Source organism: Camelus dromedarius, chromosome 7 (genome assembly GCF_036321535.1).
Source record: "Camelus dromedarius isolate mCamDro1 chromosome 7, mCamDro1.pat, whole genome shotgun sequence".
Taxonomy (NCBI): domain Eukaryota; kingdom Metazoa; phylum Chordata; class Mammalia; order Artiodactyla; family Camelidae; genus Camelus; species Camelus dromedarius.
Genome location: NC_087442.1, coordinates 35,772,321 through 35,792,162, shown reverse-complemented (window position 1 = coordinate 35,792,162; position 19,842 = coordinate 35,772,321). Strand labels below are relative to the sequence as shown.

The following is a 19,842-nucleotide window of genomic DNA, read 5'->3' as shown; positions in this document are numbered from 1 at the left end:
TTCTGTATATCTGTTCCAGTCTACTCTCCAAAACTCTGGTCACCTTTCTTTCTCCCTTTCTCCCATCTTTCCTATCTTTCCTTCCTTCCTTCCTTCCTTCCTTCCTTCCTTCCTTCCTTCCTTCCTTCCTTCCTTCCTTCCTTCCTCCCTTCCTCCCTTCCTCCCTTCCTCCCTTCCTCCCTTCCTCCCTTTTCTGGTGTGGCTACAAATTCTTCTTTTTCTTCCCAGAGGGTTGAGACTAGTGGAGGGGTAGATGTACGTACTTATGACATTATATTCCCAGACTTAGTATTTCTTTTACATTTTCAATGTTTATTGCATTTATATTCTGCTACCTTCTTTCCTGACACTAAAATGAAAGTTTCTTTATGTATAATCTATTGGTTGATTCTAAAAATTGAAAAGCAGACTTTACACTATTGTGTTGTATATTATCACGCACAGCAGCACCTAGAGAGAAGGACTATAATCCTGCATTACTAAGCCGGTCACCCCTGAAGAAGAAATGCATCAGGGGTCAAGATGGAACAGATTCTCTCTCCTGAATTCTGCTGGTTGCCCCAAATTGGGATCTATTTTGGTTTACTTCATGGAGGCACCATGACTTTGTGTTTTTTTTCCCTCTTTGGAGTTTCAAATCGCCAAAGCATATTACAGTCTTCCATATCCTTTTACATGGAATCCACTCTACTCTTGAAGACGTTCTCCATGGAGCCTTCAGATTTTCTGTCCCAGTGTGATCTACTCCTTCACTGTTTTCCCAGGATTTCTTTTCATTACCCTTCAGTCATTTCCCCTGTTTCTTGAATACCTAATCTTCCACTTTCTAAGATTCTTTTTTTTCACTGAAATACATCAGTACATTTTTTTAAGAAAGTATGAGTGGGAGGTAAACTTTTCTGAGAATTTTCATGTCTGAGAATATCTTTATTTTGCAGTTACATGTGATTGGCAGATTTGTAGCCATCAAAAACTCTTAAAAACGAGCTTCCTGTCTTCAAAGCTGGTAAGTCAGAGGTCAAAATGGTCTTTCTCTTTTGTGGTTTGCCTCATGTGCCTGTGTGTGTGCCTAAGCGTATATGTGTTTTCATTTCCAGAAGCCCTTAGAATCTTCTTTATCCTTGACGTTCTGAACTGTTACCAGGTTGGAAATGGGTGTGGGCATTTCATCCCGTCTCCCACGTGACGCTTCGTAGGTATTGCACTGTCAAGGCTTGTCTCTCCTCGACCTTGGGAAATATTTTTCTGTATTTTCTTCCCATTTTTTTGTATTCTTTTTTCTGGACATTCTATCTAAATCATTATTGGATCTTCCACATCACATCTCCTTTTTTTTTTTCGCTCTGTGCTTTTCCAGAAGATTCCTGACTTTATCCTCTGACCCCTTTACTGATTTCTTTTAGTATCAGCCATCATACTTTTAAGTATTCCTGATTGCTCCTTTTTTCATAATATCTTCTTAAATCTCTTCTGAGATTTTAACTAAAAACTGTTTTGTTTTGTTTTTAAATTCTCTCTCTGTTTCCAGAATCATCTGCTAAATTGAGGTTCATTTTTTCTCTTTGTTTGCGCTGGTGTACGTCTCCGGAACTGATGGCTTTCTTGGATAGCCTAGCCATCATAAACCATCAGTTTACATTCCCTAATACTTATATCTGTGAACATGGATGGTATATGTGTAGGTTTTTTCAGGCAGATCTTTTAGTTTCTTCAGACAGCAGCTCTCCATTTTTAACTACGTGGTTAACAGCATTGCTGCTAGTCACCCTCTAAATATAGATGGGCCCCACTGACCCAGCTGCTCTGTACTCAGTCCCTGATTAGTGCTTGATTACATTCCTTGATTACTGCTCCATAGTCCATTCTTGCTCCCAGTGCCTGCAGGACTGCTGGACAGATCTGCTTCTATGTCTTTCTATCACCCTTCTCCTGTGTCTGTTCCAAGTAGCAGCTCCCTCCACTCTAGTAGCTGATCACGAAGATCCAGTCCCCCTTCCATACTACATAAATTCATCAAAGCTCTGGCCTGTGGGCCCCCTTTCTGTTTTCCCTCTGGTTCCCTATCGATCCTCTTTTGTATACCTTTACTATTATTTCAGTGGGATTTCTGGACAAAGGTGAGAAAACCCAAGTGTTCAGGCTATCCTCTTCATCCCAAACCTCCACTAATTTTCTAAATCACTTCACTCTAATGTAGCACCCACTAGTAAGTGAGTTGGCTGGAGATCCAATCCCAGTTGATTGTACAGGTCCATCACCCCCCTCCATGATCGTATGAGTGAATGGGAATGTTTATAGGTGACCCCGAAAGAGGTCTTTGGTCTGTGGCTTCTTCATGATGGCGCCTCCATGTTGAGGGCAGACAGGTCTGGTGTTGCCAGCTCACTCAGCCGTACCTGGAGATCTTGTTTGTCATGGTTTCCAAAGCCCTGGTGCTTAGTTTCCTGTGCTCTGGCCCCCAGGCAGCCAAACCTTCCCACTGCTCATGGGCAGGACAATTTAAATTCAAAGTGTCAATGTCATGAAGATTGAAAAAGGAAAGAGGAAAAAATAGAAAAAGTAAAGAGACTATTCCAGACTGTAAGAGATAAAAGAGGTTAATCACACATAAATAGTACAATGAGTAAGCTTTGATTAGATCCTGATTCACTGAGGAAAGCTACAAATTATATTATTGAGACAACTGGGAAATTTAGTCACTGGATATGAGATGATACGGTATTTTTTACTTTCTTGGGTATAGAAATGGCATTGTGCTTTCGGAGGAGAATGTCTTGATATAAATATGTAAATCTAATTTGGCAAAATGTTAACAATTCTTGAACCTACAAGGAGAGTATGCAGGCATTTATTGAAATAGTCTTTCAACCTTTCTGTATATTTAAAATTTTCCAAAATAAGTTGTAGGGGACAAAATTGCGTTTTTTGGAAGGAGAAGTACTGAATTATTTTACCAAAAGGCATCAGGGACTTAGGTTTACCTGTATTGGCCAGCTGATGCAGAATACATGGGCTGATTCCACTGAATTAATAGATTTCTCCTGTAAAATGGTCTCCCTGAGCCTTAGAATCTTGTCTACTGGAATCAGTTAGGATCTACCAAGATCTTGTAAAAAGCTACAAGAATATCTGAAGGGATATCTTTTATGTGAGACTCTATAAGGGTAATAAAAGGACGAATTGAAAACAACTGAACTCACATGTTGAATAATATATATATGTAGAAAATAATTGTTTGGTTAACATGCTTACTTATATTCTACAACTGCTATGCAGCGAGATTCTAGTCTTAACCTCCAATGTTTTTCTTATTAAGCACTGAGTCTAGAGGTCCATCTGGAGTTTTTTATTTAGTCATTAACTCTAACCCGTCATTTAACTTTGTCTAGAGCCTACAGTATTAGGAGGTGAAATGCTCCTTCCCTTCTGTCTGGAACTGTTACTAATTATGTGTCAGGTCCTGGCAAATCCCCTTACAGAATAGCAAACACTCGGGATTTGTCTGTTGCCTATGGTGTCATTTTATTTTTCCCTCTATCCTTTGTGCTTCTGCAGGAGTGAGGTCTGATGAGCTTTAGGTTAAACGTGTCGTTGGCAAGAGGAGTTTATGGGTGATGTGGGTACTTGCACTGCCTCACAGCGCTATGTGCACTGTCGGTCTGTGCCACTCTTGGTGGTGCTAACTTTCACCACTTGGGAAGCTCGTTACCACTACCAAGATTGCTCCAGTGAAAAAGTACACTTTCCCTCTGAAATTAATAAGAAGTCTGTGGGAGGCTACTTTACACTGCACAAATACCCTATTCCAGAATAAACTTCTACCCAGTTGTTTTAGCATCTACTGATAATTCTCCCTAATTACAATTTATATCCAGCCTGCTTTCCTATTTATGTTAGTTTATTTCGCTGACTCTGAATTCCAGTAACCAAATCTCACTTGTCTTTCCCCTCCAGGTGCCCTGGAATTGGTGTTTATCCCGATTCTCACCCCTATTTTTTTGTTCTCTTTCAGATTCAACTCATGTCTTCAGTCCTCGTGTCTTCTGTTGTCTTTGCTGCAGACTTTCTCCCTACCACCCAGGTAGGTTCTGTTTCCTTCAAAGGTGAAAGAGATTTGGGCATATACATTGTGCTAAAAGGGCTTACTTCTGTCTGGCCATGCCATTTACTATATCAGCCCTATGTGCTTTTTGGAGGAATAAAGAGGGCTTCCAGCAGGACATTGGTGGAAAATATCACAATGTATCCTGTCATGAAAGAGTCCTAAGAAAAGCAAAGAAATTGTTCCTTGTTTACTTTCTGCTATTAGAGGTAATTTGATGTCTTACCAGTTAGTGGAATCAGAGAATTTTTCTGTCAAAGGCCACACCTGCAGTCTCAATGCTCTTCCCTTCTGCGTTTACTGGGCTGAGTTCTCCTGCAGGACCCAGAGAGAGGCAGCTCACACAGCTGTGCAAAGATCACACGCCAAGCTGGGGGAATTTGCATATTACAAACTTGATGTCAAATAGGTGAGGCTCACATCCTGGTGTTGCCGTGGCTCCCTTCGGCTTTCTGCAGTTTGAAGCTTTGATGAGTTTTTTCCCGTTTCCTCTGTTTTCATCTGTGGGGGTCATTCTTCTTCTATACCTTGGTTCTTTTTTCTATCCTCCATAAGCAGATTTATTTTTCACCTGGTTATTGATTTCTGTGAAAGTAAGGTCCTTCTATTCTGAGCAACAGATTCTCTCTAGGTTGAGGGTTCAAAATGTACTCTTAAACCATGAGAAGTTTTCTGGCTTCCCTTTGCAGTCAGTCTCTCCCCTCCATTCACCCTGCCCTAGGCAATCACTGGTCTGCTCTCTGATACTACAGATTAGCTTTACCTTTTCTAGAAATCCATGTAAACAGAATCGCAGAGCATAATATTTTGTAGGTCTTGCCTTTTTTCACTACATATGATGTTTATATCAGTAGTTCATTTCTTCTTACTGCCGAGTAGTATTGCACTGTACAGCTAGCTATATGAGTACTTATTCATTTATTTATTCATCTGGTTGACCGTCTGGATTGTTTCTAGTTTTTAGCTGTTATGAATTAAATGGCTATAAACGTGCATGTAGTTTGTGTGTGGACATATATTTTCATTTCTCTTGGGTAAATGCCCTGTTTATTGATTATGGCAGTGATTCCATGGGTATGTCAATTTGTCAAAACTCATCAAAAACATAAACTTAAAATTAGTACATTTCCCCTCCAGTAAGGGACTGGCTAAGCAGACTGTGGTCATCTGTACCATGGGAGGATGCTCAGCAATCAAAAGGAGTGAAATATTGATCCTCATAACAACTTGGATGAATTTCCAGGGAATCATGCTGAGTGAAAAAAATCCTACCCTAGAAGGTCATACACTGTATGGTTTCATTTAAATATCATTCCTGAAAAGACAAACCTATAGAAATGGAGAGCAAATTGGTGGTTGTGGAGGGGGTAGAGTTGGAGGGGGGTCAGAGATGGGAAAGTGGGGGAGAAAGGAGGTGTGCGGCTGTATAAGGGCTGCGTGAGGGATCCTGGTGATGGATCCGTTCCTCTCCACTGTATCAATATCAATATCCTTGCTGTGATATTATACTGTATTATTTTTTAATATAGTACTATACTTTATTAGTACAGTATTGTGATATTTTATGATAATTTCACTCATCTGCTAGCTTGGGCAAATAGTTCATGGAATTTTTCTGTATTTTTTTGTACAACTGCATGTGAATACACAATTATCTCAAAATGAAAATATAAAAATTTTTGAGATGAATTTTTTTAAAGATGTGTAAACTATGCATCATTCAAGGTGATTTTTTAAAAGTCCTTTCAGTCTGTAGAACACTCGCCAGTTGCACCCTCCAGAGACCACTGAGAACTCTCCTGCCGTACTGTCCCCTCTTTGTCTAGGCACATGACACTCCCAGCCTTCCACCTTTCTCCTTATTCATATCCTCACCAAGAATCCCATTCACATCTTCCCACTTACCCTCCTGGGACACCACATACACTCAGGGTCAGCCATCTGAGCTCATCAACTAGCTTGGTTTCTCCAAAGACATATATACCTGGAGAAACTTAGCTCATCTGTGATTCTATACGCACTGATTTTTTTTTTGAGGTCCCAGATCGATTGATTACCTTCTCAAAAGTCCACCATGACATCAATGTTAAGAGCAGCGTCCCAATTTTTGCAATTTCTTGTCAACATCCTATCCCAAACATGACTTTATCTGTTCTTTCACTTAAAAGAATAGGGGACGAGATTAAATGTGAAAAGATAATTTAAAGATAATGTAGTAATTTTACTATTAATTGCCAATTTTAAGGCTTTAGAATTGATATGGTTCTTGAATAAATTTTTTTTTAAGTTTTGCTAAATATTTAGATGAAATTTGGAGGAACAGCATTAGATTTCGTGTTAACAAAAGAGCAGTTATTACCAAGTATAGTAATTACTTATTTCCAAGCATGTGAATTTGTTCCCTGAATGAGTCCTTTAATTGGGGGGATGCATGGGGAGAGTAAAGGGCAAGCAGGATTCCCTATTATTTGCCTGAAGACAAAAATCATAAATAACATTTTGGTTCCATGAGCAAAATACTTTGGATGAACCTAAAGACAGTCAGCCCTCCTTTCTGGAAAATACACTATGGATTTAAATCTAAATTCGAAGTAAGTCACACAAATAACATAATTAGGTTATCCTGAGTACTCGTAATTGAGGTGAAGTCCTTTTCAGTTTGCAGATGCACTTATGAAAGTTTTGTACTATTTGGGGAAAATCTGTGGTTTATTCCAAAGAGACTAATTATAAAAGAAAAACATTTTCACATTTCAGGCAGTAGGTTGTGGGTATTTTTAAGTAACATAAAAAATAACCTGTTCCAGATATTGATATTCCTTGTCTGAAATTTCTAATCTAGAGAGGCAAGGATTAAGTACAGGAAGTGTGTATTACTTTTAGAGAAGATAAAAAATCACCCATTCCAGATATTGATATTCCTTGCCTGAAATTTCTAATCTGGAAAGGCGAGGATTAAGTAAAGGAAGGATTGTGCTTGTGTTCAATTCCACAACTAAAGGAAAAATATTTTATTAGCCCCATTTTAAGGCTGAAACAGAGACTCAAAGAGATTAAGCGACTTGCCAAGTTCATAGAACTATCAAGTGACACATGCGAATTGAAAGCAGATTTCTCAATCCAGAGCCAAGGTCATTTTGCTACAATAGAAATCCAAGCCACACTTCAATAGCTGAACTTATGGGGACTGTTGATGACTTAAATTTGACTCTCAGATGATTAATCATATTTGGGGAAAAGCGCCTTTGCAGTCATTGATATGAAACAGAACTGGCATATTACTGTGTATTATTAAGCTATAGAACACAGAACCTGGACTAATTTAACCACAGGCAGACTTACTGAGTGCCGTTTTGGATCAGGGACTGTGTATAAACAAGCCCTAGTCCCTGTCCTATTTTACTTTATTCCTTAGAGAAGAATCGAACCATTCTATTTAGTGAATTTTACTCTGAATAAGATTTGCTTTAGAAACCATTTCTCTGATCACAATCCTACAAGCATTACCACGATAAGATGATACATGGATTAAAGTGAAGGTAGAGGCACTCTACGCGTATTTAAGTATATTTAAGTATATTATGAAGCTATCTCAAAGTTCATAAATACAGATTTACATCATGATACTTAATCACTTCATAGTATTTCAGCTTATGAATTGTTGGGCGTTTAGCTTTTACATTTTTCTCTATTATAAATGGCAATCCAGTGAACATCTTTGAGCATACAACTCTAAACACTTTCCTTATTATTTCTTCAATAAATTCCTAGGAGTGAAATTGTTGGATCAAAAGATGGACGTATTATATATGTTGCTGCCTATCACCTAGTTGCCCCCCAAAAATACTGTACCAAAGCAGTGAACTCATAAGTGAACGTTCTGCTTCTAGTCTGTCTCTCTTTTCAAGCCATGCGGCATATATCCAGGGTGATGTTCCCACTAAGCTACTTACTCATGTCTAAAACTTTAAAGGTTACCCATGGTCCACAAATAATTCTAAACTCTAACACGAATGCCTTCTGTCTGGCTAGCCCATCTCTTACAGTTTTCTCTCTCCTACTTTTCTGTATGATTACCAGGAGTCAGTCAAATTTGTTTACCAAACAGGCACATACTGGAAAAGAAAGGTCTGTGCTCCTCTAATCTCAGTCCCATAAACACCTTCAATTTATTGATATCTTCACTCATCTTTACCTATTTTATTTCTTTCCCGGAGAAAGAAGTCTTCACTCTGTGTCACTGTATATTTTAGTTTAAGTTTAAATATTTAAATTTAAACATGAAGAAATGTAAAGTTGTGTAAGTTAAACCAAGGAGACAACTGAGGAAGCTCTTCCAATAGTCCAGGAGCTGACTCGGGGGTCTTTCCCTCCAATGCATCCTCTCCCTACCACTAGGTCTCAGTTTCTAAGGTGAATCTGATTATGTCACTTTTTTTTTAAAGCTTCCAATCATTCATCACTGCAAACTAACAATAATGCAAAGTATGAACCATACACAGCCCTTAGCAGCCCACTTCTCAGCCTCATCTGCCAGGACAGAGGCACACGTGTGTCTAGAAACTCCACACCCACCTGCACCCTCCTCCAAAGGCATCAGATGCTTTAATGCAGCTCCACTTCTGCTTCTGTTCATCCTGCGAACAGAAAGCAGAGACACAATTGAAAGGCAAACCATTAGTGAGGGAGATATTTGGAAATACTTGCCACAGTTGTGATAATGGGTTATTACTCTTGATATACAACGAACTCAAACACATCATTAAAACATTAAAACTCCAAAAAGTAAATGAACAAGGGATATTAACAGACAATTTATAAAAGAGGAAATGCAGGTGGCTTATGGAACATTAATGGAATGTGAATAAAAACTCAACTGTGAGTGATCGTTTTACTCATCAAACTAGTAAATAAATATATTTTTCAAGTTATGATTATGGTGGTCCAGAGTTTAGTGAGACAGACTCACCCATTCATTTCTCGAAGCAGTGGAAATTGCTGTGGTCTTTCTGGAAAGGGCTTTGACAAGAACCCTAAAAATGTTCATGTCCTTTGACCCTGAGGTTTCATTCACTCCTGGCGATGAAATAATCAGAGATAAAGAGAAACACGATTGGCAAAAACGTGTTTATCCCGGCTTATCTTATTAGTTACAACAATCAAAAGATGCATGAAACTCAACAATAGGACAGTAGGGGTGTTGCTTAAACAAAATGCAGTTTATCCATATAATGGAGTATAAACACTCATTAAAGTGGCCTGGACAGATGAAGAATTTTTAATGATGTTGGAAATTATATAATGTGGTATGAAACACAACATATCACTGAATGAAAAAAAAGAGATGTTTGTATGTACATTATATTTCTTTTTTTAATTCTTATTTTTTATTGAAGGGTAGTTGATACACAATGTTACTTTCATGTGTACAACAAAGCAATTCATTTATATATATACATACATTTTTTCAGATTATTTTAAATTACAACTCATTACAAGAAACTGAATATAGTTTCCTGTGCTATACAGTAGGTCCTTATTATTTATCTATTTTAAATATAGCAATGTGTATGTATTAATCCAAACTCCTAATTTCAACTGCACATCCAGAAATATCAGTGCTTTCTGAGAATGAATCATGTTTGTTTTATTTCTTTTGTTTGTAATTTAAACACTGGGCACATGTTTCCTTTAAAAATTGCAGGAAAACTTTTTAAAACTATGCCTTGACATCTTTCATGCTAATGTCACCGCTCCCTTTTCTGTCCTCTCTCCACCCTACTTTGGTGTCTGTCACTCCTATGGCACTTGGCAAATAAGCCAAAGAACTCATCTCCCCATGAGAATCATAAATTCCTCAAGAGTTTGAGCTGCTCCTTTTGCAATGCTGAGTGCTTAGAAGAACTCGAAACCGTTTGTGAGATGACTAACTGCATGGATGATTGAATGACTGTCTGCCATAAACATGTCTTAGGGTTGTGTCTTTGCTCTCTGAATGGGTAGAGCAGCTATTGATTTGAAGAGTCAAATGGGTTCTCTTTTACGGGGGCATCCATCCTGTGTGGGCTCACACCCCTGGTATGTCATTCTTTACGTTTACGCATTTGGAGATCTCTTTAGGTAATGCATGAGACTGAACTTCTCTACCTGGACGTTGCTTTAAGCATTGATGGAGTACCAGGTTCTGGTTTGTCAAATATTTGGGGAACCTGCTTTTTTAAAAACATGCTTAAAACTATTGCTATAAGCATATTTTCATAAATCCAGTAAAGCACGTTCTACTGCTTTTGCTCAGTCACTTCCTTTATGAATATCTGGGGCATATAGTCGGAGACCTTATTTAGAATATTAAGTCTTAAGTGTTCCAAATTTAGTAGAAAGTTGATAGAGCTTCCTAAATCCCTTTCCTTATTGCATTAAAGAAAAAAAAGGAAAGGAATCATACCTAAGGCTTGCATTCATTTATTCTCAGCTACCAGCAGAATTATCTAAATTACTGTTGAAGATTATTCAACAAAGACATTCATCTTGTTACCAAAATTATTAGTGAATTGAGAGAGACCGCTTTTCTTCAGATGAGAATGGCTAATATTCTATTTTTTATCCTATGTCATTAATTCCCTCTTTCTTGTCTCCAGCTCTTGTTTGGCACAGGTTGGGGATGCAGACCGTAGGGTCAGAACTTGGGTCTTCATTCTACCTCTACCACTCACTAGCTCCGTGGTGTAGTCTCTTAACTCTCCAAGACTTGAACTCCTCATCTGTAAAATGGGAGAGTCAGAGCATCTGTCTCATAGGGTTGTTAGGAGTATGAATGAAATAATACATTTTAATTGGGAAATTGTAATTGCCTTCAAGATGTCAGCTCTTATTAATTTAGCTGTGTAGGTTAGTACACAGATGAACAAAAAAATACTGTAACTGAGCAACAGCTCATGTGCCCATGGTACAGAAAGCTGAACTCTGACAGTGGGTGTTTGCAGCAAAGGCAGGATTTATTGGGGGGCACCAAACAAGGGAGTGGGGGACAAGCCTCAGACCCCCTCCATCCTGGTCTTTGAGTTAGGGTTTTTTTTAAAGGGGAAGAACAAAGAGGCTGGGATAATCTTCGTCTTGTGACATTCCTTAGCTGCAGTTTTGGGAGTCAGAATGCCTACGGTTTAGGAGTCTCTGGTCTGGTGGTCAACGACCTGGGGTCTGTCAGCTCATCTTGCCCAGGAAAAACTATCTGAACCTCTGCACATGAACGATGTTATTGACAACAGCAATTTTAGTCACCTGACTCTGGTTGTTTAGCGTTCAGTTGCACAGGATTGAGGTCAGAAGGAACGAGAAATGGAATACAGTTTTGGACAGAGAAGTTAATCATAAACTCGGCAGGGAACTCGGTTTGAAGGGGACTCGGTTTCCATGCTGTGATTAAAAGAAGAGTTCTCCCAACTCACACCGTGTTTTATAAATATTGCTGTTTGGTCAGTTGATTCCTCCTATATTTTCAGCAGTACTGAAAAAAGTATTATAGTGGCTTCAGAAACTTACATCTTGCATGTGTCATGGAGATAGGCAGAAAGTGATTTCTCTGCTCCCCTTCGCAGCAGAATTTCTCTACCTCTCCACCTCTCCTTCCTCATCTCCGCCCCCACTACAACCCATTCCAACCTGACTTCTGTTCCCACCACCCCATCGAGACTGCTTTTGACAAGGTGGCCAACCACCTTGGATTTGTCATCTCAGAAGAAAATCTTCTGTCCTCATTCACTGGCTCTGCCAGCAGCATTCCACACAGCGAGCTGTTTCCTCCTGAAATACTCCCCTTTTGTTTCCCTTCACATCACACTCCCCCCACATTCCTGGCCCCTCTCCCTCTGGCTCCTTTGCTAGTTTTTCCTCTTCCACCCAACCTCTGAATGTTTGGTTGCCTCAGGAGCTGACCAGGGTCCCATTCCGTTCCTTCCAAATAATCTGTTCCCATCCCATAGCCTTAAATACTATTATGTGTGACTCTCTCCCAAATTAAATCTCTGCGCCAGACATTTCTCATAAATCTGCCTGCCTACTTGGTTCTTCCACTTTCAAACACACTGTGTCTAAAACCCAGTTCCCTACACCACTGCTCCCAACACACACACACACTGTCCACATGCCACCTTCTTCCCAGCCTCGGTACACGGCACTGCTCTCCACCCAGCATATGTCTCATAACAATCCACTTCCACAGTGATGTTTTAAACAGAGACATGAGGTAATATCAGTTCCTAAATTAAAACTCTTTAGTGGGAACTCACGGCTAATGGAATTCAAACAAAATTCACCATTGACTGCAGGGCCAGCGTTATTGGGGTCCCTCTGCCTGAATTCAGCTATGCCACTCTGCTCTCCTGGGGATGATTCTCATCCTCTGCTCCAGACACAGTGGCCTTTTACTTTTCTTTGAACAGAGCAAGCTTGGGCCTTGCTCAGGGCCTTTGCACCTGCTCTTCTCTCTGCCTGGCAGGCACTTACCTGGTTCTTTGCATGGCTGGTTCCTCCTTATACTTCAGACCTTGGTCTTAGTTTCCCTCAGACAGGTCTGCTGAGACCACCTATCTAAAGTAGACCTTCCCATTCTGTCTATTTCGGTCATAGCTCCATCAAAACCAATCCATATGTTATTAGATAAACTTGGCAGCTACTTGAGGACAGTACCGTGTCACTTTATTACCTGTTCAATGCTGTATCCTGGGAGTCTGGTAGAGGACTTGGCACACAGTCGGCTTTCAGTATACTGGGTTTATCAAATGCTAGACTGGCATAGTGTTCTAAGAATGGGGCTGGCTGTGAAGGAGACAAGGCCCTGCCCCACTGGATAAGCATTATCATAATGACTGTACAGTGTGCAATGGCAGGTCATAAGTAAAGCAGCTTCACTGAGGAGGTGACATCTGAATTCAGATGAGTATAAATATGCTGGGGGGAAAGGTAGGGAAAGGAGGCTTGGGCCAAGAGAACAGCGTGAGTGAAGGCCCGGAGCTGTGAAATAGCATGTCATGTTTAAATTATTAGCTCAAACAAGTTTTCTGAAGAAAGGAAAATTAATGCAGATCTCGAGAACTTGGGGGAAGAAAAGTCAAGACCTAAATAAAATCAGGTGGTGGAAAAAAGAATTTTAAATTGAAGCAAAAAATGCAATTTCACAACTATGGCTCATTTAAGCTACTGGTAATTAAAAACATATACAGTAATAAACACCACCTGGGTTTTGCAGGTGTGGGTAAACTTTCAGAAATTATGAAGGGAGGAGTAGTTGGAAATAGTTCAAGATGCAGCTAAAGAAACTGTGAGTTCAATGCCTTTCGTCCAATAATGGGAATGAACGTGGTGATGGCAGAATAATTTCATTTATATCATTTCATTTCACTTCAATGTGACAAACATATTCAGGCTCTGGGAAAGGTAGTGGGAATAGAAAAAGAAATAATCTTGGGCCTCCAAGAGACCACAGTCTAATCAAAGGCAAAGGCACATGAATAATTGCCAATCTAGAATTTAAAGAAGAAAAAGAACCTTCTATATACCCTCAGTAAATGTTCCAAACAGGTGGTTAGAGCAACACAGATTATTTTTTCCCCAAAAAAATCCAACTGAAGTTTGCACCAAGTCCATTTTCTCATGGGATGTTTAATTGAGTCTGCACACGAGGACGGTTCTGGTGGTGAATTGCACAGAATGAACAAATGTTGGTCATGGAAACTGGAAAATGCCAATGAATTTCTTTTCAGTTATGTATGAGAGACATCTCTCTTTTTTTTTTTTAAAGAATAAAACACTTTATATTTAAAGTTAATATGCTTTCCTTTTAGAAAACAGTAAACATTTAAATGAAAATACATACATACCTATTACATACAGATTTTGATAGGCATTTTTTAAATTAAAACTAAGATCACATCATGATACATTTGCATTCACCTTCCCTGATTTGACGATTATGCATTCTGCACTTCATGTTGCTGTTGGTTGTCTTTCAGTTAAAAAAAAAAAAACAAACAAACATTAAAAACTATAAACTTACTGCATCAACTCAAAAATAGAAAGCAATCTTCTGAGTCTTTATATGAAATGTGTAATTTAAAAATCTTTTTTCTGCCATAATCACCCTAATTCTTGGGGTTTGTAACAGAATTTTAAGTTTTTGACTTAGATGTTGAGAATTACATCATGATTTTGTCATATGTATCTTCTTTTTCAAAAGGTTTTTTACTCATGTCTTTGGTATTGTAACTAAATTCTCAACAGTCATTTGAACTAAGTGGCTCCCGTTGTTACGGGCTGACTTTTTCGCACCATAAAGTCTAGTCACAGATTAGTGTCCCAGAGGCCAACCTGATTCGTATCCTTTGCGTGTAACCCAGTTTTGGGCTTACGGGGTTTTTTGTTGTTCTTTCTTGTAGTTTCTGTATATCAAGCATTTCATCAGCTGTACCTACATTTTCTAGGAATGTGGCGAAGTCTACCGAGTCGAATGCCCCAGTGTTTTGGGTCTGGGACGGTGTTACACATTTCTGTCTGATTCTTGCTCTTGTTCCGTCACTGTGTTTTTTGATTCTTCAGGTGTTGTTTCCACCACAGAGATGCTCAGCCCATGCTGTTCCCCGTCCTAGACACTTACCATCCTCTTTCCTATCATTTTCACTTTTTTATTCTTGTTCTCTGTTTTCTTGAAGAAATTCTCAATCTTGTCCTCTCTGTTGCTAATTTGACTTTCTGAATTGGCAATTTGGGGTTTTTTTTCCCCCAGTAATTGTTTTAATTTGGGGCTCTGTTATTAGTACATTTTTAGTTTTCTTGAATACTTTCCTTATCTCATCCAGTTCATCTCAGACTCTTCTGTTTCTTTTTTTTCCTGCTTCTTTTTCATAAAAGTTATATCGTCTTTCATCTTGTTGAGGTTGACAGTTTTTTTTTTTTTTTTTAACAATTTCCTTTGGTTTCTGAAATAAAACCATTTCATAGGCTGGTTTTTCCTCTGGAGTTTTTAGCATCATGTCTGACATTCTTTATTCCTGGTTAACACATTTTTCGCATGAGCATATTTTGCTTCTTTTTTTGTTTTGCTTGCTTATCCATCCCAGAGGAAGGTAAATCTATGCACCCCAATCTTGGTTTCCAGCAGCCTGGGTATAAACAGTACGAGAGAAAAGCAAACTCCTTCTCACCGTATGGCAAACTGGCATTCGTTGAATGAGCCACGGATTATATTTTCCAATCCAGTTCCATCAGCTTTAGCGCTAGAGAGAATTCTTTCCAAACTCCAATAATAGGTTGGTAGGAAATCTTAGTTTTTGTAGTGGTTGAACGTTTCCCCTTCCCTTGACATCTTCATCTGTATTTTATTTTTGGAAGCTAAGAAGAGCCACTTGGGGCCAGTAACCTGATACCATTTTTCCTCCTCTATGAAAGTAATTTCCTGCAAACCCATTTCTCCAAGGCTCTGAACTTCTATTGAGTGATAAGAGCTTGTACTGTTGATGTAGTACTAGGTTGGATTTCCACCTTGCAATAGAGAGAAAACCTCCCTGCTCTCATCAACAGTCCTAAACCATCCTTTTCCTACATGTTGTGACAAGTTATCGGTCAATAATAAACCATAAAGCGTTCTTCTCCTAAAGCAGTTTTCTTAGTACTCAGAGAGGGCAAACCCCCAGGGAAAGGATGAGGATGGTTCCCAGACAATAGAAGCAGTTTATTCACATTCACTGTGGGATACTTTTTGATTTTGAATTTATAGGGAGCCTGACCTTCCAAAAACTGGAGTTCTGCGCTGTGATGGAAATCACCAAGTGAAATGCTTGGTTTACTAAGCTAGTAAACTGAATTTATGCAAGTGCTTTTTGTATTAACCATGCCTTTTATTTTCTGTATCCTGATGCATGGACATCTAGGGTTTTGCTGACCTTGGAGGAGCTACCCCTCCCAGAGCTGGCCTGTTCCTAGAGGTTGTGAGCACTGGCCAGTGAGCATGTCTTTCAAATGCAAACCAACCAAGCCAGAGTCCTTATCCCCAAACATCTCCCTTATCCAGCTTTCACACTCTGGGCCACTCACCCTAATCAACACAGGGTCAGGTACTAGCCAACCAGGGACAGACCCTACCCGCTGGAACCCACTGAAATTATCCAAATTAGCCAATCCTAAGTCTGCTTACCATGCCAGGCCCATTCCTTCCTGTAGAAATCACAAGAAATTCTCTTGCTCACAATTTTTCCCTCTCCCTCTGCCTCCTGACTGATCCTACTGCTTAGCCCCCCCAGGGTGTGTGGTGTGCCCCATCTTGGCATCTGTGAGTCTAGCAAACTCTTTTCAGTGGCAATTGTCTTCTGATTTGGAGGTCTCTCCATCCTTAAATCATAATAAAACCTAATTTTAAAAGCACCTTTCAACGGCAGAATTAAAACTATTTTAGCCTACTACCTTATGTTTATCCCCCAAAGCTGAGGAAGCAAAGGAATAATTTAGAGATCGGAGCCCTGGGAGTCGGGTACAGAGCTGCCTTTAACTCAATGTGCACTTAAACCTCCAGTCAGTCCTCCTGATTTTAATGCCTTTCCTAAAAACAAGTAGGTTCTGGCATCAGCACCGGGAGGTTAGTGAGGATTCTCCACCTTGTCTGGATGGAGGGAAGCAGGTGGCAGGAAGTGTGCAGAGGGCAGTGTCCCCATTCGCAGGTACAGAGGTAGATTCTCACCCACTGCCGTGTGGGGCTGGTCTCCCTACTGGTTTCAGTTCACCGTGTTTCCACCCATTTCATTCTGTTTACTGCTTCTAAGTCTCTAACCTTTCTATTCTGACATTAAACACAATATTTCTTTTGTTCCCATTTAATCCTTTATTTTTTACAGATTGAGTTTTCCCCAGTGCTTAAATTAATGCATGGCTGTAAGAAGTAATTATTTTTTCTTCCTCACAGTGTCAGCAGCCCTGACAGGGAACCCAGCTCTGCTCTGGCAAATGAGCAGACTTGTTAGCACTGGCTTCGGGTGGGCCGGGAGAGGACACAGGGCTGATTCCTGGAAGGTCACTAATAAACAAAGTTCCTTTCTATTTGAATTCCTTTGCTGTTAAACGGACTATTCTTTCTTTTATCGAGCGCCTGCTTTTATTCCTCTAAGTTCTTTGTGAATTTCATGATAAAATTCTTTATGAAATAATTTCTCCATCAATTATTAAAGCATTCCATGCCTACATTCTCTTGAAAAATTAAAGTGCAAGTGCGATTAGAAGCCAATTGTGGTCCTATTGATTTCTGAAAACTAATTACATACAGCCATTTAAACAATGAATATTAATTGAGTGTTGACTCCATGGCCGGGCACTGTTCTAGGTCCTGGCTATACATGAGTGAACAAAATAGAATTCTTTCTATCATAATTTAAAAGATAATTTCACCGTAGTACTGGCCAAAAGCACATAGAAGCAATATTGCCAAAAATATAAATATAGAGATAAAAATCTAAATAGTCAGTCTTTTCTACCTAGGTTGATCTAAAAAGGTTGGTTTATTCTAACACTGTGGCCTCCCAGATTGGGTACAGAAAGACACTTGTCCAAGTTATGGCTGGGAGAGACTCAGACCCCTGAGTCAGGGCGGAAGGGCTGGGTTTTTTCCAGTCACAAAACATTGCGTTGGTTTTGCCATATCTGGTTTCAGCCTGACAAATATTGAACTCCACTAATGTGTTAGTGCAGCTGCCAGACGTGTTCTGGTAATAGATGGGCCATCTGTCTGAGGATTCACTGTCCTCTGAGTCTCCGTGGGTGTTTCAGTGGGAAGCTGGGTGAGGCCAAGTTCAATACTGCTAGTTAGATGACACATGAAACCAGCAATGGCTAGTTTTGGGAATTAGATTTTCAAAAGCCTGTTTATTCTGCAAACAGGTGAAAGTCTATTAATCTTTGAAACCCCATCGTCTAAAGCTACATGATGAAAAGTCTAGTTTTATCTCTGACCTAAGGCAGTACAGATTTTTTTCTTAATAACCAGAAAAGCTTCTTATTATATATTGATGTTGGAAGGATTAGGGAGAATCATGTTTCCTCCAGCAAGGTGTTATGGCATTTTTTTTTAATCAGTAGCTGATCAAAGTAACTGGAAAGATGGGCTCTCTTTCTTGGTTGGAAGTGGTAATCTTGCCTGAGCAAAAGAACGAAGGTCAAGGATGAGGGCAGGGCAGGAATTCCTCGCCTGAAGCATGGCAGGTACTAGCATTGTGCCAGGCACAGAGTTGATGCTTGTTGAATGACTAAAGGGTGAGTTGTTCTTAAGAGGATGCAAAATGGCTCCCAGAGCCTCCTAGACATATTCAGGGGAACGGGTCCTTTATAAAAAGCAGGTCTTCTGCAAGCTGGTGAGGTTTCCTCTGTGAGTGATGTCAGGCCCTGAGTGCAATCTATTTTTTGCCACAAACCTTGTGAGGATGCTTCTGTGAATTAAAATGGTCTAGATACGTAGGTTTCAACACTTGTTTTAGCCATAGAATCCCTTCTTTAAGCAGACACTCTGTATTTAGAACAGGTCGAAGTGGAGCTTCTGTGGCGGAGAACCTGAGTGTGTTCTCCTGGGTCCCTCTCCCCACAGCAGCCTCCACAGGACACAGTTTGGGGCCCTGGCCGAGGGGTCCATTCTGGGCGAATTATCTAGAGACCGTGAACGGGTTGAAGTGATTTAACTTTGCTCTTACCATCCCTGATTCAGGAGTTAAAACTTGGTCATTCTCAAGATTCACTGATGTCCTGATCAAATTCTGGACGGTTATTCAACCTATATTCTTGGCTTCATGTAGGGGAGAAAAACACTGTGAAGAGTAAGCTCTGGAAATTGAATAGTGTGACATATGCCATCTTGTAGTTGCCCATTTGATACCAACTTCACTTGAAGGTTCCAGTTTTCAAGGCAAATGTATGGAGGATCAAAGTTCTACTTGAGAAGAAAAATCTCACTGAAATAAGACCCTGTCATTAAAATTCACACCATGGTGCACAAGACTTAGGGACTGGATTAGAGGTTGGGATAGGATTTCATTTGATCATTTTCTTTTCATTTTTTTTGATCATTTGATTCATTAATAATTTCACTGGTAGAGTGTTATTTGATAAGTGGTTTTAATTTTCTAACAGTGTCCAAGATCAATGATTGCCCCCTTTTTACCTTTTTCTTCTCTCTTTCTTCTTCTTCTTTTTTTTTTTTTTTTTTTGCAACAGTTTTGTTGAAATAATAATTCGTATACCATACCCATTTAAAGTATGCAATCTTTGGTTTTTAGTATACTCACAAAGTTGTGCAGTCATCATTATAGTCAATTTTAGAACATTTTTCATCACTTCAAAAGGAAAGCCCATATCCTATAGCTATCACCCTTATATTCTCCAGGCATATCTTGTTTTATTGCACTTCACAGATAGTGCATGTTTACAAATTGAAGATTTGTGGCAACCTTGAATTATCAGATGATGATTAGCAATGAAGTATTTTTAAATCAAGGGGTGTATTTTTTTAGACATAATGCTATCACACCGTTAATAGACTACAGTGTAACGTAAACATAATTTTTATATGCACTGGGAACTCAAAAACCTGTGTGACTCCCTGCTTTCTCACAGTGATCTGGAATCAAACCCGTATCTCCAAAGTATGCCTGTATTGCCATTCTAGTGAGTGTGAGGTGGTAGCTCATTGTGGTTTTGATTTGCATTTTCCTGATGAC

At 39.5% G+C, this 19,842-nt stretch overlaps 1 protein-coding gene across 4 annotated transcripts in view; it reads left to right on the top strand.

Annotated features, from left to right (window-relative positions):
- Positions 1-19,842, top strand: part of GPR141 (G protein-coupled receptor 141) — a 174,032-nt gene that overhangs the window by 5,811 nt on the left and 148,379 nt on the right. For 3 of the 4 annotated variants that reach the window (XM_010975542.3, XM_031455199.2, XM_064487441.1), the window contains exon 2: positions 4,013-4,081. Coding sequence is in view for 1 of the 4 variants with exons in the window: in XM_064487442.1 (XP_064343512.1) it covers positions 939-1,006; positions 4,013-4,081 (137 nt within the window). In the remaining 3 variants the exon portion in view is untranslated. Of the gene's footprint in view, positions 1-938; positions 1,007-4,012; positions 4,082-19,842 lie in introns of all 4 variants that reach the window. The other variant, XM_064487442.1, reaches the window with a different exon arrangement.